At 38.0% G+C, this 24283-nt stretch overlaps 1 protein-coding gene across 1 annotated transcript in view; it reads right to left on the minus strand.

Moving 5' to 3' along the window:
• Positions 1–24283, minus strand: part of camkmt (calmodulin-lysine N-methyltransferase) — a 134444-nt gene that overhangs the window by 21957 nt on the left and 88204 nt on the right. The window contains exons 4-8 of the mRNA XM_079842619.1: positions 17479–17539; positions 13652–13706; positions 10980–11043; positions 3103–3169; positions 1959–2033 (exon numbers count right to left, since the gene is read on the minus strand). Of these exons, the coding sequence (XP_079698745.1) occupies positions 1959–2033; positions 3103–3169; positions 10980–11043; positions 13652–13706; positions 17479–17539 (322 nt within the window). The remainder of the gene's footprint in view (positions 1–1958; positions 2034–3102; positions 3170–10979; positions 11044–13651; positions 13707–17478; positions 17540–24283) is intronic.

The following is a 24283-nucleotide window of genomic DNA, read 5'->3' on the forward strand; positions in this document are numbered from 1 at the left end:
CTGTATGCGGTAGACCAAGCACAACAGACTGGGCCATCTGGCAAATCAGAGCAGAGTAGCTCGCAGAAAGAGAATCTCGTTTGAGAATCATTGAAAAATGTGATGATGTGCATTGTATATTATGAGAAAATTAAAGTGTTTTTGATGCATGTAAAGCTGCTGTAGGAGACCTCCAAAACAAAATAGGAACCTTTAAAATAGCATAATAGGGGCACACTTTAACATGTATAGTTATGCATTAAAGGGGCAAATTAAATAATTTCATAATTTACTCACACTCATGTCATTCCAACTTTCAACTTTCTTTCTTCTGAAGAACACAAATAAGATATTTGCTTTTTTTTAATAATGTTCTCCGAGGTCCACTTATAATGTTAGCAACATTTTTACATCCAAAAATAATTTAGATCAGGCTATTTTCTATCCAATTTTTGACCCTCTCTTTGAAACACTCAGTTTTGATATACTTGCCGCATTTAAGACTTGGAAGTAAATGCCCAATGCTATGATTAATTAAACATGACATATTAAAATACATTTCAACGTCCCTGCCATTACACATGTGGAATTGCTTTGAAAAATTCCGATGTTGATAAATGGCAACTGGTGAAATTCAGCCATATAGTTTATTCAGTTTAAGTACTTGGAGTTACCACAGTTAGGCCTATAGTTGACAAAGGATAACTTGCAGTTTTTTGTGTAAACAAAATTATGGAACTTCATTAAAAATAAAGTTAATCTGCTCTTTTTTAATGTTAGATCACAAGAAAGGTATTGCAAAGACTGTGTTTTTCCATAACTTGGCACTTCAAAACGCCTTGTAATCCTCAGAGGCATCTCTATTTTTTGTGCAAGTAATCTGTATTTGTGTCTCTCTCATATCAGTTCAGAAGATGTAGAAGTAGGCAGAGACGGTCTTTTGCCACACTATGACGTCATAGTGAAACAATATCTGAAACAAGTCGTTTTGGCAGCTTGGTTTCAATTGAGAGTTGTTTTTGGACAAACAAGGAGTTCTGAAACTTCCAGGATATTTTTTTACAGTACAAGGACCTCTTATAAATTATTGGGCTCAAAAACAACACAGACATTTACTTTGTAAATAAATAATAAATAAATACAGGTTTGGTATAATTCATACTTCATTTTTGGTTGGACTATCTCTTTAACAACTACATTAACATGTAAATATAAAGAAATACTGTAGAAAATATCTTTGATCACATGATGCCTCCCAAAGCTGGATTTCCCAAATGATCTAAAAATACACCATTCAGGTATCGTAACATTTTCTTGCATTACATAATGACGTCTGAATGTAGTAGTAAAATTTACATCCAAATAAGTGTAAAAGACTAGTGTAACGCACACACAACAACACATTTACACAGACACGTTAAGGGAAAAACAAAAACAAAGCAATGGTTCCACATGTTCAGGACCGGGCTAATTGAAATGTTTGTATTGCTCCACAATCTCTATCTCTCGCTCTCTTTCTCTCCTTGCACAGGCATAATTATTTGCAATTTGCCTAAGACATCCATTTGCTGGGACGCCAAGCATGAAAAAGAGGCAATTTCTGAAAAATGGAAATGCCTGGCGGCGCAGGCGGAGGGGAAATAATGCAGTGCCATCCGCAAGCTGATGGCTGCCATCTGATAAGCGTTACGGGCGCAGGAATATTAATGGCACATCACCGGGACACAAGGTGCACACTTTTATTAAGGGTGTAGACATATTGTGGCTGGAGATGATGGTAAAGTGTGAGATATGATATTTATTTTGTAATAGCTGTAAGAACGGCTGGTGTGGAGAGATGTACAGATTCTGCTCAGAATCATAAAAGCGGTTTGGGACCGAAAGATCTGTTTTGGAGGCGTTAGGATCGTACGGGTGTCATGTTTAAGGTGTCGGTGGATATCTGAAGAACTGACAGTTCAACAAAAGGGTCAACCTACCAGTCAGCGCACATCACCACGTCAAAGCGACCCTCCAGAGCGGACACATCAGCCTCATTGTCCCATCTCACCACCCTGAAAAAGGACAGAACCAGGATGATAGCTGCGTCATAAACCCTGTTGCACAATTTATCATTCATCCAAGACCCTCGAAATAATGATGCGTCCAGAGACATTTCACACACCTGACACTCGTTTTATTTGCGCCGTTGTCTGGCGGCAATCGTCTTCTCTCTTTTCTTTAAGTGCTAGGGCCGGTTTCCAGGCAAGCAAATCTGATTATTAATTAGTCATTATTAACAGTCAGTAAACAAAAATTACGTCTTGTGGAAATACAATCTCCTCTCTCAGCGGGGGTCCGCACCGCTTATTCACTGACTTGAGAAAGCGAATCCACCCCCCCCCCCTCCCTCAACCAATCACACGCGACCTTCACCCCACTCAAACCGCGCGCTCTGACAGGAAGCCTAATCTCTAAAGAAAACAATCAAAGTAATGCAGGCTAATTATACGTTTACTCTTTCACTTCATCAGCCCAGTGTAAATACACAGGGAGGGGGAAGTGTGCAGAGCAAGAGAGAGGAGAGGAGACGAGAGGGGGAGAGAGTGGTTAGATCACTGAGTGCCAAAATTACTTTTTAGGTGATAATGCATTTGCGTGATGGTGTGCACAGTGGATGAGCTGTGTTTTGGCAAATGTGAGAGAGGGGTGTTAGAGAGTGTGTGTGTGTTTGAGTTTTCTAGATGAGGGCATTCAATCACGGCGAGTGGCTCATCATCGCTCTGCCTGGATACATCTTAGCATGTTAGAGAGCGCAGCGCTCGCTCCGCGGGCTGTGGATACCTCGTTACCGGGCCAACTGGGTTCAGGGAGTGACACGGAGCCTTGCGACCTCATTTTTGTCTACTTATTGACACTATTATGTCCCGAATACAAGTGCCGTAAATGCCTCTTTAACCAAACACACTTTCCTATACTTCATGGCATGCTCGACTCCGCAAAGAATTCACATATTCAGTGAATAATAACACTTGAATTTGTATTGACATAAGAGCTGGACTTCATATGGCAGTAATGCAAAAGCAATATTAGTGCTCTGTCTTTCATTATCAGAGATGTTGGGACGTGTATGAGAGTTCTTACCTGCTGGACACATTGGTAGACAGGAAGAGCCCTTCTCGTCTGTTCCTCTCGATTACACTGCGCACATCTGGTGCTCTTTGTCAAGAAATGCAACGCTATTTCATAGTTAATAAAAGCATGAAAAACAAACATCAACATCATGAAGACAAATATATCTACTACCAGTCAAAAGTTTGAACACACCTATTTGTTTCCCATAGTTTGTAATAATAGTGAAGGCATCAAAAGTATGAAATAACAAATTCTAAACTGGATAGTTCCAGTCTTGGATGCTGATTGGTCAATACTGCTATGCACACTCCGGACAGTCTGTCAATCAACTTGAGGTGATACGCTATAAATGGTACTGAAGGACTTCCCAGGTCTGCTGGACACTTGATGGCTGCTTTCCTTCACTATTCAATTCAACTAATCAAACAAACATTCTAATAATACTTTATTATTATTATTTATTCATATTATTAATAATAATGTATCAATAATCATCATGAAAAATAAACAATAAACAAAGAAATACATTTCAGATGTAACTAAGGAATGTGCAAATATTATAATGAATTTGAACTATTTATGAAATGTAATGCATTACAACGTGCATTATGAATACCTTTATAATGCCTTGTACATAAATGTTTTAAAGGTGCAGTGTGTAGTATGTATGAGGATCTATTGACAGAAATGCAATATAATATACACAACTATGTTTTCAGTGGTGTATAAAGACCTTGCATAATGCCGTTATGTTTTTATTACCTTAGAATGAGCCATTTCTATCTCCATACACCGCGGGTCCCCTTACAGTGAAGTCACCATTTTGCCAAGCCATGTTTCTACAGTAACTTCTCTCTACAGAGTGCTAGCTACTCTCTGGTCTCTCCGACGACAACATTTTTGTCCTGTGTCGGCCCCCGTAGCTTCTCTATGTGCTTCGAAAGGGAGGGGTGAGCTTTGGGTGAGTGCAATTCACAACCTCACCACTAAATGCCGCTAAAATTCACACACTGCACCTGTAAGTAAAGCGTTACGAAATTATATTACTTTTGCATTGTCAAGCAAAGCTTTTGCCTTTCCCCAGAAAACTTTGTGTTTGATTAAATAATATGAGGTGGGAAGAAAAAAATATATTTCAGAGTTTTTGCAAGCGTTTCAAACTTTTGCAAAGTTTCTTGGGGGAACGCAAAAATAATTGAAGATGGATGGATGGATGGATGGATGGATGGATGGATGGATGGATGGAAGGAAATTGTAGAGAGGCAGCAGTGAGAAGTGTTGCAATAAAAAGTTGCATAATAAAGAAAAGTAGAAAAGTATAAGCTACTTCAGAGATGCAGATGGAACGCAAGATAGATTCCTTTATCCCTCTGATCTAGAGCCTATTAAACCATGCTGATTTCTTGTTTAGCCATTTTACTCTATTATGTCAGGCCCTCTGATATGACATCAACCCACACAGTCCGTTTGCTTCCGTAACAGCCTTTTCTCTCCACACCTCATCCTCAGATTACCACTGAGCTCAAAACCAACTCATGCAAAGCATCATCATAGGTAATCAATAGGGAGGCTTTTAACCTGCGGCCATCTCCTTGGATGGGCCTCCACCCATTGTGGTTATTCTGCGGGATTGATGTCAGTGCATCTATGAATAGACCCTTCGACAGTTTTAAACTAATTCAATTACGATTTCTCGCTTTTTCTGCCCCGCTTTCTCTCTCACTCCATGGAAAACAACCGTAGCAAATCCAATCTATAGCGCAGGGATGGAGGGCAAATCCCTCGATGAAAGAGGGGAGGAGGCTGGGTGCGCGCATTACACTGGTGCGATCTGCTGCTAAGGAGAGCGAGAGTGGAAAGCTTACAGTGTAATCCCATCAGGAAAAGACCACTGGGGGAGAGGTCAGCGCTGAACCGAGACACAGTGTGATCAAAACTGCACTTCCTGTGTAACACCTGTGCATATATTGTCTTCCAAAGTTTCATGACTGCTGCTTTATAGAGTTTGTAAAGCTCAAGAGGGCAGCAGTCATTAAAGATTGTAAACAGTGTGTGAGAAGCGAAATTTAGCAGTTAACAGTAGGGTCTCTTGATTATACATGCACAGCTTTAATCTGAGCTCAGCCAGTCTTTTGAACTCGCAGACTGAGATCAAAACTGAGTCATGAAACCACTCAGCACTTTGTGATACACTTTATTCACCCCCAAGTGGGCTCATTGGCTTATTTCTTGATTAAGTATGCAGAGAGAGAGAGAGAGAGAGAGAGAGAGAGAGAGTGTGTGTACATATATGTTCTTGTAATAATATGTCTAGTTGAGTCATATTTAGTAGAGCAAGCAAAAAAATAATATATTTACATATCGTATATGGAGCAAAATCCAATTGTTAGTGTATATGTAGACATATACCAGGGGTCTTAACAACACTAACCAGGTTGTGTTTTCCAGTGTGGGCCAATTGTGGCAAAAAAATTTAACCATAAATTTTGGACTATATACTAGGGATGCTCTGATCAGGATTTTTGCAGCCGATACTAATTACCGAGATTAGGGTCCAATTCTCACTATTAACTAACTATTAACTACAACTTCTGCCTCAATAAACTCCTAATTACTGCTTATTAATAGTTAGTAAGCTAGTTGTTAAGTTTAGGTATTGGGTAGGATTAAGGAATATAGAATACAGTCATGTAGAATAAGTAATTCATATGTGGTTTATTAGTACTAATAAACAGCCAATTTCCTAATATGCATGCTAATACGCAACTATAGTGGGAATTGGACTATAAACTAAAGTGTTACCCCGATTTTTTGCATCATGATCACCCGATACCGATCCTGATCATTCAAGCTTTACATAAGAAATAATTAAGCTCCCTGTTGAATGTCAGTGTTTTTTCCCCCAGATAAGTAATACCACAGACATTATTTACAGTAATGATATAGATTGTTGTTTTGATTGAGAATCAAATAAACAGTTTTACAATTAACAGGCCTTTAAAAACAGGGCTTATGCAAAACACTATCCATATTAGGATACTCTGGCTTATTTAAGAGCCTACAAGACTTAAATGTCAAACTGAAAATAATTACAACCCACAAGGTGTAATTAAACATTGTCCAATATGTGACAAAAACAAATAGAAACACTGCAACTCCTAAATGAACAAACGAAGTTGACTGATAAAAAAATGATCAGGAATATTATTCAGCAAGTGCTGAGTATTTGTCTTCCTACGTCCTACTTAAGTAAGCAAGGCAGGATTCTCTTTATAAATTCAAGCTTTTCTGCATTTTGGGGAGATAGTCTATTGCCCTTTTCATCCAAAACATATGCAGCTGTTCTGAATAGTCGCTCACCATCAACACTCGAGCACTAAACTTCAAGCACTAGAAATAGATGTATATAAACTGTATAAAGTAATCAAATGTACAAAAACAGTGCATGATCTTCACAAGTACGAGAGACTGTTTGATTTACATAAATGGCAAGGACGGCAGCAGCTTTATTAGCCTGCTTTCACTTTAACACCGAATGCTAAAAACACCTAGCTGTGGGCGCTTGAGAACATTTTGGTAGCGCAGCGAGGGTTTTTTTCAGTGGAGACACTTTGCTTGCTATGATATGGAATATCTTCAGAAGTGTTACTAGCATCTCATTTCACAGATTGTTTCTGTAATGATTCTATAAAACAATGTAAAGTATTTGCTCTGGCTCTTGTTTTAAATTATTTTGTTCTATTTTTATGCTTCTTGTTGTCATCTGTTTACATTGTACAAGCAGAATGTGACAGTTGGTCGGTGTGGTATTTGTCCCGCCCCTCCTCCACTGTGATTGGACGGCTGAGTAAAAAGTACCGGTGATGAGCGCTGCGTTTTACCTAAAGTTGAACATTCTTGAAGTCTCGGTGACCGGTAAAAAACGCAAAACGCATTACTCGTTCTTGTTTACCTGCAGGATTACTTGTTTTTCGCGGATATTCCTAAACATAGCAAGCAAAGCGTTTCAAATGAAAAAAAAAAACACTCACTGCCAAAATGCTCTCAAGCGCCCACAGCTAGGTGTTTTCAGCAGAGCGCCTAGCATTTTCGGCTGGCTAAAACGCTTTGGTGGACGCATAGCCTAAGACATAAAAGACCGTGTTTACAAAGATACTCACACAGATGGGCATTTTACACATAATGTGTGTATTTGACCGTTCAAGGCCAGTGTGATAAGTAGTCACGCGCTGTATGAGCAGCAGCTTTATGTGTGCGCGTTCCAGGTGTGTTCCTCTCTCAGACATTGCGCACACATATCGTTTCGCTGCTTACTGTGCGTGAGGGCTTTCAAATCTCAAAAAACGCATAGTTTCTTGAGAACTTCACACTGGTGATGACATGACTGTGGCGCTAAAGTCTGACGTCTTCAATTTGCAATTTGTTGGTGGCCTATTTTAGTGACTGCCGATTGAGTCATATAATGTGATTATCGGCCGATACTGATCTGTGGTAGGCTTTATACATACACTATATAGATTATAGACTATATACATCCTTCCTACATACTACACTACTTATTGTTGCAGTTACTGCATGATAATAATAATTATATATAATATAATTACATTAATTACACAATAAATATCTGTTTTTAGGTGGACAGGCACAATGAAATATACCATTTAATTGTCCACCTAAGAACAGACACCGACATTTATTTATTATATATAGTATAATTATACATAGTATATAAAGTATAAATAAAAATATAAAATTATATAGCCAGGATAAATATATATACACGGTTCAAGAAAAAAAAAAAAAAAACAAGTTCTGAATATACACAACTGAATATATGTTTACATTGACAGTTTGGAGCAAACCTATGACTACCATGCTAATTTGAAATAGTTTCAATAAAACAACAGCCCTTCATTTTCTTTCCTCTAAAACAGAAAAAAACCCACTCTGTATATGGTTCTCACAAGACAGCTTGTCCTTTCCTGGCCTCGTCCGATCATCAGATCATCTCTTAGCGTTCTATTATGGCAGACACATCTCTGAAACAAAGCACTGCCAATTAATGCTCTATCAGCCTACTGCCAGTCTTTTCACACTCTATTACAGGAAGCGGTTTAGAGACAGACTCTGAATGTTTTGAGTATGTCTTGCTCTGCTCCCTTTCCCTCCATTTTCTTTTAAACAAATCTCTTCTCAATGAGGAATTGTGTTAATTTCATGCCACGGCTATTGTTCTTCGAGTCTTGATATTCAATAAAAGCTCATTGTAGTGGCAGCGCTGGCTGTTGTACTAACGAACGTGGGCACGGTAATTTTGCGGCGTTTTGCTGTCACGTCTGTCGTCTCCGTTTTTCCTGCCTTTGTGAGCCAAGCGACGTGGCTAATCTGAGTGACTGCGCTGGAAAGACGAGATGGAGAGCGGGAATAAGAAAAAGCAAAGAAAGGGAATGAAGAAAGAATGTTCGAGCTGTGCCCTGTCACCTGTTTAAGCTTCATCTGTGCTCCTGGCAAAAGGGAAAGTCAATAGAGGAATGGAAGAAGGGGGGAGAGGGTGAGAGACAAGGAGCAGGTGAGTCAACACACACAGCGGTAGCCTTCAATGACATGAATATGTATTAAACATGCTAAATGCAGGTTTCGGGTGTCAGCTGGATGATTTGCCTCACATTCAGATATGTCGAGGGGTGTGTGTGTGTGCATGTGCGGGTATTCTTTGACAGAGCGCACGTTAAGAATGGCTGACTGAATGTGTGTGTGTGTGTGTGAGAGAGAGGTGGAAGTGAGTGGAATATCTGAGGTAAATACGAGTTAAATAAACCTAACAAGGTTGTCTTTTCTTGGCTACGCTTGCAAAGAGAGCCTACACTCAAAATATACACACTAAACGTTTCGCTGTCAGCACTCCTGCAAAACAAAGTCATGTTTGGAATGGTTTGGAAACACACAAACACACAAGCTCTGTTCCAAAACCTAGTGAGCTGCCTCTGTATGGAGCATTTTAATAAGGTGACAATTTACAATGTGAAAGCTGTTCCAAACGTTAGGCAACTGAATTATGCTGCCTTCCAAGTTACCTCATTTTTGACAAATTTTAAGTATCCCAGAAGCACAATAAAATTTAAAATGGTGGACGAACAAGAGAAATGTTAATTATAATGCTGCTTAAAGGGGTGGTTTCCGTGTTTTTTTTCTAGGCTTGGTTGTGTTGGGGGCGCAGTATAACGTTTTAATATTTTTTTTTTTTTTAAACGCCGTATTTTTCTTATATTTTACCTTTATTCCACACCGCTGTCTCCACTGTCCTTTGAATGGCTCGTTTGCTTCCTGCTTCTATGAAGCCCATCCCTCCGAAAAACGCAATGGTCTTAGATTGGTTAGATGGCCAAATGTAGTTTGTAGTTCTGCAACAGCTCTCTCTCTTTCGTAATGACTGCGACGTGGCTTCGCCCACTTTGTTGCGTGTTCGCGGGGGCATTGTTTATGTTAATAGCAAGGGTTTATGGTGTCACCAACCCGGGGAGAAGCTTGTTGTAGTCCAAACCAGCCGTTTTTGTAGGCAATAAACTGCCATAACTTTAAAAGACAATATCTCCGTTTGCATTGAACTTTCAGCGCTGCAACTTTGCAGATACTGTTTATGCTCAAGCAGCAACATTACACACCAACTAAAGTTTAAAAAGTGAAATCGCATGCAACCACCCCTTTAAAATAAAACCTATTTAAACCAGCCTAACCTGGTTTAGTTAGCTGGTCTTAGCTGGTTTAAGCTGATCTTGGCTAGTTTTAAGTTGGTTTCACACCCTGACCAGTGTCCAAAAACAGCCTGACCAGCAAACCATCTTAGGTTGGTTTAAGATGTTAAATTTTCTCTTCTTCAGCATTACTTTCAGTACAGTACTATTCAAAAAAATGTGGGGTCAGTAAGATTTTTTAATGTTCTTGAAAGAAGTCTCTTATTCTTACTAAGGATGCATTTATTTGATTAAGAATGAAATATTATTTCAATTTAAAATAACAGTTTCCTTTCTGACATTCTGTCAAAACATGATCCTTCAGAAATCCTTCTAATATGATAATTTGCTCATAACAATTATCAATGTTCAAAATTTGCTGCTTATATTAATAATGTTGTGATCATTTTTTGTCAGGATTCTTTGATGAGTAAAATAGCTCAAACTAATATTCATTCATCTGAGATCAATTTAATGCATCCTTCCTTAAAATTATTAATTTCTTCTCTTTAAAAAAAAATTATCACACATTAGTTTAGGGTCCAATTCTAATTGCTTTTTAATAGGTAAGGTAGTTGTTAAGTTTAGGTATGGGGTACGATTAAGTGATGTAGAATATGGTCATGCAGAATAAGCCAATAATATGTTCTTTATAAGTACTAATAAACAGCCAATATCCTAGTAATATGTAAGTGTGACCAAAAAAACCGACCCCTTTCTTTAAATACAAAAACTTTTTTAAACAATATGTGTGTATTCGGTACAATGTAAAAAAAAAATCAGGTCTCCAATTGAAAATTTTAAAGTGACCGATCACATCTAAATTTTTTAGTAGGCCAAATTGCATCAATTCACAGAAATTCAATTGGCCAACTGAAAAATTTAGATGTGATCGGTCACTAGAAAATTTTCAATTGGAGACCTGAAATTTTTTTTACAGTGTATATAAGTATATATTCTTATTTAAAAAAAAGTGTGTTGCCTGTAATTGTTTCCTATGCACTTTGTATAGAAATCCTGCCCAAGTAGAATGTCAGTCACTTATGAGGTTCCATTTCAGTTCAGGCACTGCCTTAGAAAGCAGCTGCCTATGTAGGGAGCGGGCAGCTCACTAGGTTTTTTGAAACAGAAGTTACATAAATGTAAGGATACTTTGAATTGCCTTCTCGTTGCCATCAGATAGAAGCACTTCCTTCACATCAGCACAAACCGCAATCTGCCGGAGAAGAGCAAAAAAGATGAAGAATAAACAAACAAACAAATACATAAAACAAAAGCAAGACATCCACAGCACACTGTTCGCAAGCAGTCATATCTGAAGAGCGCTGATTTTTAAAGCCCTACTCCAAAACGACCACCCGTCTCTCTTTCTCCCCTGCTCCCTCTCATCCATCTCTGTCTGTCTCAGCCGTTTTTTTTATTTTATGTCTGCATTATTTTAATCATTCAATCAAATCAGTCAATACTTTTATCATTCCCGGTGGCTGGGAGCCCTCTATCTTGCTATCACTCTGTTGGGTAATTGCATTGTGACAGGGGATGATGGTGAGCGCCGAGCCTTTCATTTGCAGTGTGGCGTTTATCAGGCGGGGCCATCGCGCTCTGCTGTCACTCCTTACTCGGCTCGCGAGGCCTGCCTGATGCCCTTCATATAACTTTGTACTGCGAAGCTTCTGCCTTTGTGCTGCTCCACTGTCAGCTCTTTCTGTCCTCTTTTTATACAGTCTTTTCATTCAAGTAGTCATCTTTATCAGAGGTGCTGTGTAACAGTTGTTTGGAGGGGTACAGAGGGCAGAAGCAGGGAGTGTGTAAGTGTGTGTGTATGGGCATGTTTTTGTGAAATATCAGGACACATGTGTATAATGACATGGGTATGACATAGGTATTACAAAAAGAGGGTGAAATATGAGGACGTTACCCATGTCCTCACTTTTCAAAATGCTTATAAATCATACAGAATGAGGTTTGTTTCACAGAAATTAAACTGTGCAGTTTTCTGTGATGTGTAGGTTTAGGGGTAGGGGCAGTGTAGGGGGATAGAAAATATGGTTTGTACGGTATAAAAACCATTACGCCTATGGAATGTCCCCACATTTTACAACACCCCCCCCCCCCCCGTGTGTGTGTGTGTGTGTGTGTGTGTGTGTGTGTGTGTGTGTGTGTGTGTGTGTGTGTGTAAAATTGCTTGCAAGGATTTATATTTGTGCTTTTGAATGAAGTGATTTTAGATTTTAGACATTTCACAGGAAGCAAAAATTACTTTGTCACACCTGCCAATGAATGAGTTCATTTTAAATATGTAATGTTTTCTTTAATATTTCTTACCAGCCATGAAACTGTATTTTGCATTTTTTTTTAACATTGTCCTTATGAGAACGGGATTATTTAGACCATAGTTTAGAGATGGGATTATTAGAAATATTAGCATATTCTCTACACTTCCGTTCAAAAGTTTTTTAAAGAAATATTTATTAAATAAGGATTTATTAATTGATCAAAAGTGACAGTAAAGACAATTATAATGTTACAAAAGACTTCTATTTCAAATAAATGCTGTTCTTTGAAACATTCTAATTATCAAAGAATCTTGAAAAAAACATGGTTTCCCCAAAAATATTAAGCAGCACAACTGAACATTGATAATAATAATAAGAAGAAAATGTTTCTTGAGCAGCAAATCAGCATATTAGAATAATTTCTGAAGGATCATGTGATACTGAAAACTGGAATAATGAGTTAGCTTTCCATCACAGAAATAAATTGCATTTTAAAACATTAAAATAGAATACAGTTATTTTAAATTGTAATAGTATTTTGCAATATTACTGTGTAACTGTATTTTTATCAAATAAATGCAGCTTGGGTGACCATATGAAACAAAGATTTGTTCCTCCTGTTTTGATGGCATAATGTGACGAATATACAACATGCTGTAACATAAAACAGCTTCCTGGACAAATTTTCCTAGGCAAAAATCGTTTTGAACATGCACACTTCGCAACATCATTAAAATATGAATTACATATGAATTGCACGTTACAATATTACACAAAGGGACTGACAAAATGAGACAATGCAGGAGAAATATCTCTCCAGAGTGATGCTGTGTTTTTTGCCCTGTGGGCATGAGTCAGGTCACGGGGCCTGCACCACCAGCTAGCCATATGGGCATCAAGACCTGCAGGAAACCAACCAGTCACCCAAGAAAAACACGGGCGGCACTGCCAAAACCACAGCACTCCAGGGCATAGGACAAAGGAGAGGAGCCATTTTTCCTTGTCAAGGACTTAAATAAACACAAGCACTAAGTCCGACCTGAGAAAAGGAGGAATGCGAGTAAAAAAAAGAGACAAGAGATCGACTGGGGAAGAGGAGGGCGATCCACTGGTGGTCTGTAATGTCACAACACGGGGGTATTGAGTGGAGAGATACGGGTAGGCTGGTCTTGTGAAGGCGAAATCGATAACATGTTAAGCCTGTCCATCTGGAGAGGCTACTACAAACTACTATACACTACACATAGCCAGAGCCTAAGCCACTGGTGTGTGTGTATGTGTGTGTGTGTGTGTGTGAGAGAGACTAAGAAAGAAAGTGCTTGCATATGCAAGCCCGTGTGTTTGAACGCTTTTGATGAAGTTAGCCCATTGGGCCACGTGTGTTTATGGTCACTGAGGTAGAAATGTCAATGTGCACCGGCCGATTTCATGTTGCTTACAATATGCCCATGTTAGATTACCCATGCTGATACAAATTGCCCATTTGCCTGTGATTGTCTGTCTGTGTGAGAGTACTGTATGTAATTTTTGCGTTCACTTTTGACTTACCATGAGCCCGGCAAGACACGTCATCCCTCCACCCAGCTCACACACCGAGGAGCCCCTGTGAGACAGAGAGACAGAATTGGCTTGATAGGCTGTTTAGCGTAAAAATTGAAGTACATGAGTATGAGAGTGAAGTTTTTCAGTTCAAATGAGACGAAAACAGGAGGATGAGAGAGATAAAGAAAGAAGCAGAGAGGGAGATGGCTGTTGTGTCTTGACAATAACGCTAATTAACTTGCCCGTGTAGGGGGATGCCATTGATTGGAATGCAATTCCACTGGGCTCATTGATCTCAACCTTCCTCTCCCTTCTTCTCTCTGCATGCGAGCGGGTGTATATGTGTTGACAAAAGAAAGCGCAATTGTCCTTTTTCCTGCTGGAAATGCGGATTTGTGGAACAGCAAGAACTGTAAGTTAATTAAACGTGTGGGATCGGTTTTCCGATTCTGTACAGTACAATGATATATCAGATGGTACAGTAATGCTGTATTTTGAATTAGGGGTGTTGCAATATACCAGTAGTTATGATAATCATTATATATCCAGTATATATAAAAAAGAAGAAAGAAATATTGATATGTTTATGCACATGATAATCCTAAATAATCAAGCCACACTCCAACACAGTTGGTGCACTAATACAGTTCACTTGAATGAGTGAATGAAAATGAGTTCGGACAGATGTTGAGTGTACATCAGCTGTACACTTGTTATTGTGGTGCAATGTGGGATAGAACGAGTGCACTCGATAATGTTCACTATGGTTTCGGAGCCCACTATAGGGGGGCAATTTCAGATTCAGCCGTACTCTCTTGAGTAGGTACTTATATTGAATAAGTAATTATTTTGTGACCGCTAAAAAAGTATGTTCTATATAGTATCAATGTATGAAGTATGATCAACATACTAAATTTGTCATGTTGTCATTATCTTGACCTACCAGCATCAGTTGCATTCATTGCCATTCATAAATTCTCTCCCATGGCCTCATGGGATAGTAAAGTGTCCATCATTTTTGCCTACTCTTTTATGAGTACTGTGAATTCGGACATACTTATTTTGTCACTTACTGCTTTTCGCGTACTATATAGTAGGGGAGTATGCGATTTTGGATGCAGCCACATTGTGTAGCTACTAGTGCCGAAGAAAATCATGTCAGAAGAGATGACTTACGAAATAAATACACTAAACCCACATCCAAAAAAATATATATATATATTTTGTAAAAAAGACAGTGTTAGACCCCCCAGTCTGCACTGCAGGAAAATTCCGATCAACAGAAAGTTATTTTTGCATGCTTTTATACTTTAAAAAAAAAATATTTTCTCTCCATCTCCCTACACTTTTATTTTGAGATGAAATGGCCAAAGAAGTGAAACACAAAATATACAAGATGCACTTGACTGACAGATTTTTTTCTTCTTCAAAATGTCAATATTTAATCGCAATATTATAGTTATTGTGAATTCATTTTGCCCCCATAAGCATGTTGTGAAAATCTTGTATTCCAGCAGCCTAATACTGCATATTTATATTACTATTGTATTTATATAGTACTCCAAGGTACTTGGAATACCATGGTATTACTATGGTAAATATCCAAAAATATTTACTTATTTTATAAGTGCTATATCCTATATTTCTACATATATTGCTTTACACCAAGTGGCAAACCAACACATCATTGAAATTAAACATTTTAACATACTTATAGTAAATTAAGTCTTTTAAATCAATCTTTAAAAATTATTAAAATGTAATTTTAATCAATTTATTAAAACTTGCAACCATAGTTGTGTCCCAAATAAAGCACTATACACTGTACACTACTGTCATTCAGCATTGAAATCTGATAGCCCCTCCCCTTCTGCTACGTAAGGAAAGCTGCGACAGATAAGAGCATGAAGTGCCCAACATTCTAGGGCCCCTCAGTTTTTTTTGGGGGGGGGGGGGGGGGGGGGGGGTTGGTGGGGTGGGGCTGTGATTTCAACCGAGGGGGACAAGGATCTATGCATAATTACTTTATTATTTGCATTTAGAATTGCTTTTTTTTTCTCAGAACAAACCTGCCATTTTAATGGAAGCATGTTTCAACCACGGAAAAATGTTTTTTTTTTTAATTGGGGCTTTTTTCTCACAATTGAGAGTTTACATCTCCCAATTGTAAGAATTGAGAGATGTAAACTCATAATTGCAAGAAAAAAGAATTGTGAGATTAAAAGTCACAATTGGCTTTTTTATTTCTTATTCAGTGGCAGAAACAAGCTTCCATACATTTTTGTTAAACATAACAGTTAACACATACAAACACCTACACACACACACACACATATACATATATACATATATACATATATATATATATATATATATATATATATATATATATATATATATATATATATATATATATATATATATATATATATATATATATATATAGATAGACATAGATATATAGATATTAGAGAGAGAGAGAGAGAGAGGAAAGAGAGAGAGAGAGAGAGAGAGAGAGAGAGAGAGAGAGAGAGAGAGAGAGGAAAGAGAGAGAGAGAGAGAGAGAGAGAGAGAGAGAGAGAAAGAGAGAGACCTACAGCACCCGTATGGAATAATTCATATGAAAGGTAATTCATATTATTTTACACAAAGACTATAATTTGCATAGAGTTCATTTGTGTTTGTCATACACAGAATGTACAGTAGAGAGTCCTTGTAGATCAAAAGCAGTCCACAGCCGCACACCAGAACTGTCCTTGCACACATACACACACTGGCAGCTTGACTTCATCACTTTGCCAGTCATTTCTGCGCTCCGTGACAACAGTCTCCATGTGTTTGTCTGCTCTCAGCCCGTGATCCGACACCTTCCATTGACAGAGAGACAGAGTGGAGGATGAAGAGAGAGCGATTGTTGTATGAGGGAGTGCAATTAAAAATTAATGCGCACAAAACTGCTAGTATGAGCCGCGACGGGGACAAAGCCCCAGTGACAGGTAGCTATTTGGCTGTACATTGGGCTAGTGGAAAGAAAGGCGAAAAACCAAAGGGATGAAGAGAAGAGATGGGCGCTCTCTGTAAATTGACTTTTTTTTTGTTCTGCTTTATCCTCCTCTTTTTCTCTTTTTGGTGAGTGCCTGATAACAGGTCTGGAAGATAGCGAGAGGGTGACAGTCCTTGATGACATACAGGAACAAGAGCACACATCGACACACACACGTGCACAAACATACTACACACACACACACACACACACACACACACTAATGCAAATTAACTTCAGCTTTTAATTTAGAGGTCTGCATATGCACAAAAGCGATACACAGACCAAATCACAACAGAACACGGGTATTAACATCCTCCGTACACACACACTCCTGCAGAAGCATTGGCCCAAGGGCGCAAAACCCTGCTCTGTCTCTATATGCCCAGTTGACCTTCAGCTTGCCGCTGTGTGATCGATAAGCCTCTCTTCCCTCCTCTGCCTCTTGAATGTAAAAACAGGAAATCAAAGGCTTGTGTACCGCCTTGAGTGCAAATCAAAAAGTGCCCCTTGCCTTTCTGTCATATAGCCAAAGTGTGTGTGTGTGTGTGTAAGAGAAAGAGAGAGAGAAACAGAATGTTATTGTACTTTACATTGCACACATTCTGCATGCTGCCTAGCTGCCATTGCTTTGGCAATATGTACAGTTTTCGTCATGCCAATAAAGCACACTTAAAATGAAATTGAGAGAGAGAGAGAGAGACAGAGAGAGAGAGAGAGAGAGAGAGAGAGAGAGAGAGACAGAGAGAGAGAGAGAGAGAGAGAGAGAGAGGGGGGGGGGGGGTCTCACGTAAACATGTGACGTTTCTTCAGGCAGTAGTAGGCCATCACCTCTTCAGAAGGCCAGACACCTAAAAGAGAAGGGGGAGAGGAGAGAGGGGTTAGATGAAGCATACTGGTAGCTACTGGTATATCGTATATCATAGTGCTGTTAAAAAATGATTCTTGCATACAGATACTTGTGTGCTCCCTGTCCCTGTGCAACAAGATCGTCCTGTCAATCTAACTAGACAAGTTTTCACATTAAATTTAGTGCACATTACAGCATATTCTGTCCATGAACAGTCCATTCAGATATGAGGGGGCCATTTGACTGATATATTTAAACCACCAATCAAAACTCATTTTTACTTGACGTTTGGACCACAAAACCAGTCATAAGGGTCAATTTTTTGAAATTGAGATTTATACATCATCTGAAAGCTGAATATGTCAGGGTTCTGTCACTTCGGTCTAGTTCACTCTTGGTTTGTGACAGAGCCCTGACACTCCTGTATTGTTTGTCTTGCCTTGTGTGAGCGCGCAGCTTTGAGCATGCTCAAGCTGCGTGCTCTTCTGTCCTTGTGTTTTGTGTGCGGGGCGTGGTGTTCGGATCCCAGCACTTCGGTCTAGTTTGGGTTTCAGTTTTGTGTTGGGATTCGGACATTCATGCTCCGCGTGTTTGTTTTGTCCTGTGAGCGTGTGCTCTTCTGTCTGTGTGTTCTGTGTAGCACACGGTTCATGTTTTCATCGGCCGTGTGCTTTCATGTTTTGTCTTATGTTGTGTAGCACGTGGTTGGTGTTTTTTCACTGGCTACGTGCTACGTCATGTTGTCATGTTTTGTGTGAACATGCAGCTGATGAGTTCTCATTAGCTGCATGTTCATGTCATGTTTGGTGTGAGCACATGTCTTGTTAAGTGTTTCTTTGTGCCATGTGCTCGTGTCCATTGTCTAACCCCGCCCACCTTGTTTCCTGATTATTGGTTCATTTGCCCCACCTGTCTTCCCTCGTTACCCTCTTTTGTTTGTTCCCTATTTAATCTCCTTGTGTTTGCAGTCCAGTGCGGAATCGTCGTCGAATGTACCTCTTGTTTCCCTGCTCCTGTCAAGTCATGCCAAGCCAAGTAAAGTCAAGTCAAGTCTGTTTTTCCCCCTCGGGGTAGTTTTGTTTTGTCTTGTTTTTTTGTTTTATTATTATCATTAAAAAGCCCTTTCCTCTGCATCCTTGAGTCCTCGCTCCTCTCCCCTACAACAACCTTGACAGAATAAATAAGCTTTCCATTTATGTATGGTATGTTAGTACAATATTTGGCCAGGATACAACTATATCTGGAATCTGAGGGTGCAAAAAAAATATTGAGAAAATCGCCCTCGTAAGTCCTTAGCAATGCATATCAATACATTTTTGATATATTTACAGTAGGAAATTTACAAAATATCTCCATGGAACATGGTTTTTACTTCAATAATCAATATCCTAATGATTTTTGGCATAAAATAAAAATTTATCATTTTGACCCATACAATGTATTGTTGGCTATTGCCACAAATATACCCGAGCGACTTGTGACTGGTTGTGCTGCTTAATATATTTAGCCGAAATAGTGACTTTTTCAGGATTCTTTGATGAATAGAAAGTTGAATTCATCTTTGCTGTATAAAAGTACGGAATATACTGCATATTATAAAACCATATGAAATACCAATGTTTATTTCAACTGTTAATGCAATTGTTAAAAGTGAATATTCAACTAGTTAATCATGCATTGCTGTAGTGTAACCAACACATTTCATCTCACATTGCCTTGCATAGGAGTTGAGAGGGATTGATTAAATTATAGATAACCAGATCATGAAGAGACTTAAGAACATATGACATTATTCTTCATAGAAAGCAAGGTTTGAATTAGATTTATTACATACTGCATGCTCACACAAGGACAAGCCTTCCTGGTAACCTTCACATGATGCAACATAAAGACAGTGTCTCACTCTCTTTTGCACTGGTGCTTTCTCTGTGTTCATGAACGCTCCCTGCTCGCTATAGTTCCCTTCCAACACACATACACACACACACACACACACGCAAGATTCTGGCTACTTAGGCTTGTAAGCTGTGCACAGAGTGAGTGGGGGTCCAGCGAACGATTATCACAAGAAGCAGGCTGGTGGTCTTATCACCCACTGTCAGCCTCTGCTCCTTCTGCTAGCTCCAGCAAGAGCCATAAAGCTGCTATTGTCTCTCAGACACACACATACACACGTGCAGCTGAGGAAAAATAGTCATTTCAATAAACTTAGGCCCCTGAGCTGTCTGCCTTTGATGGGAGCTCTTATGTGTTTGGATTTGTGTGTGTAACTTTACTTTCGTTTGCAACGTATCTTCATGTATAACATTTGTGAAGTGTTTTAAAAGAAAGAAGAAATAAAAGTGTTTTTGGTGTGCGCGCACTGGATCATTCTATGAAACGCTGCCTTTTTAGGTTGTACATTTCTGTAAGATTTTAAACATTCTGTCAGACAAACGTGTTTAAATATTAAAAAACTTAACTGAGCCAACTTAAGTTTAAAGGGATAGTTCACTCAAAAATTCACCCATCAATCATTTACTCACCCTCATATCGTTCCAAACCTGGATGACTTTCTTATTTTGAAGATATTTTTGAAGAATGCAGGTAACACACCAATTAATAAATAATAAAGGTTTGGGAAATGAGGGCGAATAAATGATGACGATTTTCGTTTTGAGTGATCCATCCCTTTAATTAAGAGATTTTAATATGTCACAATATAAATATGCCTTCAAAAATACACTACATTACAAGCCTTATGCTGCAACGTACTTCTTAAAAGTAGAATTTATATCGATATTTACACAAATACACTTTTTAATTATCACAAGGTTGAAGGTAATAGGGTTGACATTTTCAGAGAAACCCCTACTGACAAAAGTAACAAAATGTAAGATAAAGTAAAAAAGGTGACTTCAAATAGCCCCAAAAGGATTAATCTCTGGAAATTTGTCATTATGACAGATTTTTTTTATTTATTATGCAATAGTTTATTACTCAGAAAGGGGACACTAATAAAGTTGAAGCGCAACCTGGAGACATAACTTTTTAATAATATGTGATGTAAACTAAAATTAAAAAAAAAAGAATATAGAGAGAATAAAGCCAAATGCTGGATTTAGTTCAATGTATTTAGTTATTAATCATTATTAATATTATATTATGGATATAGCAGCAAGGAGAAGGTAAAATCGCATCACTAAGACTAAAGAAAAAGGGCGGAAATCAAATAAAATTACTGGATTTTTATTTTTTTTAAAAGCGTTGTGTATTCATAAAAATGTCTATAGCCTATTACAGCATAGTAAAAGTCGGCATTGACTATTCAACAGCTATCCATAAAGTAATTTCACATTGGTATACAAGTCTTTTTGCAGAATGACCCTGCTAATGATTTTGTTCAGTGCATGCAAGAACGGCAGAAATACAGAAGGTTAGAGAGAGAGAGAAGGCGAGAAAAAAAAAATGTGTGTGTGCATTTGTAAGACAGAGTCGATATAATAAGCAGCTTATGACCTGCCTTTCAGGACGGCCTGTTAAAGCCCGTCTCTCTCAACCTCTCTGCACCATCAGCTTGAGATTAACTCACCCAAGCAAGATTTAATAATGTCTATTGATAAAACGTCAACATATGCCTCTGCCATTAAAAGAAGGCAGCACCTGCTTGCTATTCCACTAGCTGATGAACCATCTGACATTTTGAGAGGCTAGTGTAAGATTTATCACATAAGGATTGTAGCTAGACAGAAAAAAAACAACTTATGACACTTAGAGGTCATACCAACTACTTCTAGGCTCATCCAGGTGGCCCACCTGGGCCGATTAATTCGTCTGTCTGTAATCTCTGAAGACCCAGAATATGTGACTGAGAATTTAAAAAGCCAATAACTGTGAGTTTGAATGATGGGCTAAATCTTATCATTTTTAATTCTGCAGTGATAAACCTAGAACTAGGAAAGTGTAATGCGGTGTCTTCAATTATCAACTCCTGTAGTGCTAAAACATAAAAGAACAATTCTGAAGAAAGCACCTGAGGTTTTTCAAATAAACTGTACACAAAATGTATTAATGACATTTTCATAAGTTAGACGTTCTTAAAAATGACATTTGAAATGGATTGATTCAGCAATTGTACAAATGGTGAGATAACACAGGAGCTGCTTAATAAGGGCAAGAGTTTTTCTGCTTTTAGAGGTCTTTTCAATACCGATATGCAGAGATATAATTATGGCAATAGGCGGATTTCTTTCCTTACTCTCGGCAGAAGTACACCAATCCTTAAAAAAAGCTCATTTTTATTCAATATGCGATGAATAGCAAAAATACGTAAAAATACCTTGGCAAATACAGTTGATGTGCAGAAAAACTGCAGGTATATGGCAAATCATCTGCAGCAAAAAAAAAAAAAAAAAACCTTTCTGTGAAGCAGCTTTGAAACATAGTCAAAGGTGCTATACAAAAAACACTATGAAACACTATTTCTAAGTGATTTTTATGCAATAAACATTTAGGTCACAGACAGTGTAATACAGTTTGGCACAGCTAAATATTCAGAAATTAAATGCATTTATAACCATCCTGCATTCTGTCAGTACGCGTATTCAATGTGTATTTTTTTGTTTGAAGTTGTGTCGTCAGTACGTTTTATGCAGTCACATAAAATATATATTTTTTGTAGTTATCAAAGTTTTATTGCAAGCACATAAACATACGCTAAAAGGGGTCATGCATTTTCCTTAATCTTATGACATCTAACTGGTAATTGTAAAAATTCTGTATATCTTTTTATTATTTTTGATTGAAACCAAGCTGGCAAAATGACTGGTTTTGGATTTTGTCACATTATGATGTAATAGTGCGACGGAAAACCACCACTGCAGAAGAAGATCAATGCCTACTGCCTTTTTAGCCCCGCCCACCGATTTGCAAATGTTATCTAGTAGTAAAACACGAGACGCAAACACAGGATTACTCCAGCAACAATAGAACTGGCTCTGAGGATTACAAGACGTTTTGAAGTGCCAAGTTTTTGCATTACCTTCCCTGTGATCCTAACATTAAGAAAGCTTAAGTTTGCATCAGTAAGACACATTTGTTCGCTTTATTTTACTGCAAATATGTCTTTAAACAAGACGCCGTTCGGCACAGGATTTTCAGGGGGACTGAAAATAAAAGATGTTGTGATATATTGATTCCAACACACAAGTGTGAGTAACAGTGATTTAACCACTGCATGGTCTGTAACAGATCGTTTGATATGTACTGAGTATTTGTGAAAGTTGTGATTTGCTGTTCTTTCTTTTGCTTCTGCATTTATGGGGTTAATGCAGATGGTTCCCGGATACTGAAAGAATCTTGTCAACCATAACTGTGGTAACTCCAAGTACTTAAACTTTTTGCCACAACCAAGACTTATAAAGCTTATGTAATGCGTATAAATGTTTCACATTGTTGGCAAATGTTTCAACTCTGTAACGAGAATTACGAGGTATCTTTCAACATCTGAGGTTTTTAAAACAATTCCACACTTATAATGGCGGGGATGTTGAAAATGATTGTAATATGCAAAACAGTGGGCATTTACTTCCAAGTCTTGAATGTGGCACATGTATCAAAACAGAGTGTTTGAAAGAGAGGGTCAAAAACAGGATAGAAAATAGCTTATTACTTCTAAATTCTTGATTCATTATAAGTGGACCTCAAAGAACATTACAAAATAATCAAAAAAATGCAGTCCATGACCCCTTTAATACTTTTATTCTGCAGGGATGCATCAAATTGAACGAAAGTAACAGAAAATAAATGTCACAAAATAATTGTATTTAAAATAACTGCATTCATCAAAGAACAAAAAAAAAAATACATCATGGTTTCCACAAAAATATTAAGCAGCACAACTGTTTTCAACATTGATAATAATAAGAAATGTTTCTTGAGCAGCAAATCAGCATATTAGAATGATTTCTGAAGGATCATGTGACACTGAAGACTGGAGTAATGATTCAGCTTTCCATCAGAGGATTAAGTGACATTATTTCAAATATATTCAAATAGAAAACAGATATTTTAAATAGTAATCATATTTCACAATATTACAGTTTATACTGTATTTTTTAATCAAATAAATGCAGCCTTGGGGGACATTTCAATAACATTAAAAATGACCCCCAAACTTTTGAACGATAGTGTAGTAGATTTACTACTGACATGGACACTAAGAGAGACACAAAAAGACTTGAATCTAAAAAAAAAAAAAAAAAAAAAAAATTATAGATCAAAAGCAGAAATGTTCATGTAAAGGTGTGTGTAGGCCAGGAGTCAAGATGCACTTGAGGAAATAAAGAAGCCATGAGGTGATAGCAGATAAAAGCTCGTCATGGGGATCATACAATCTCTTCACACCCTCAATTCATAGTTTCCACGTGACGTCACACTATAGGAACCCCCACCTGGAGGGCAAAACAAGGCTTTCCTCCATTGCCCGCTAGTCATTTTTACCAGGTTTGTAGTAAGTTTTAGTGTATTAAGACAGTGATTTTAAAAGACCACATTCAATATACACCTTATTGATGTTGCATACTTTGTACAGGCAATCAGATGAACACAGAATATAAATACAACACAAGGTTTCTCGTTAAGTGTTTTCCCCATCAAAAAACATTATAAAGGTCAACGCGTTGCGTTCATCTACTCGCCTGCATATAGTAGGCTATGCATCGACAAAAAGGTGTAACTGAATTTAATCTTTTAATATCACTGTTAT

Source organism: Gobio gobio (assembly GCF_949357685.1).
Source record: "Gobio gobio genome assembly, chromosome: 18".
Taxonomy (NCBI): domain Eukaryota; kingdom Metazoa; phylum Chordata; class Actinopteri; order Cypriniformes; family Gobionidae; genus Gobio; species Gobio gobio.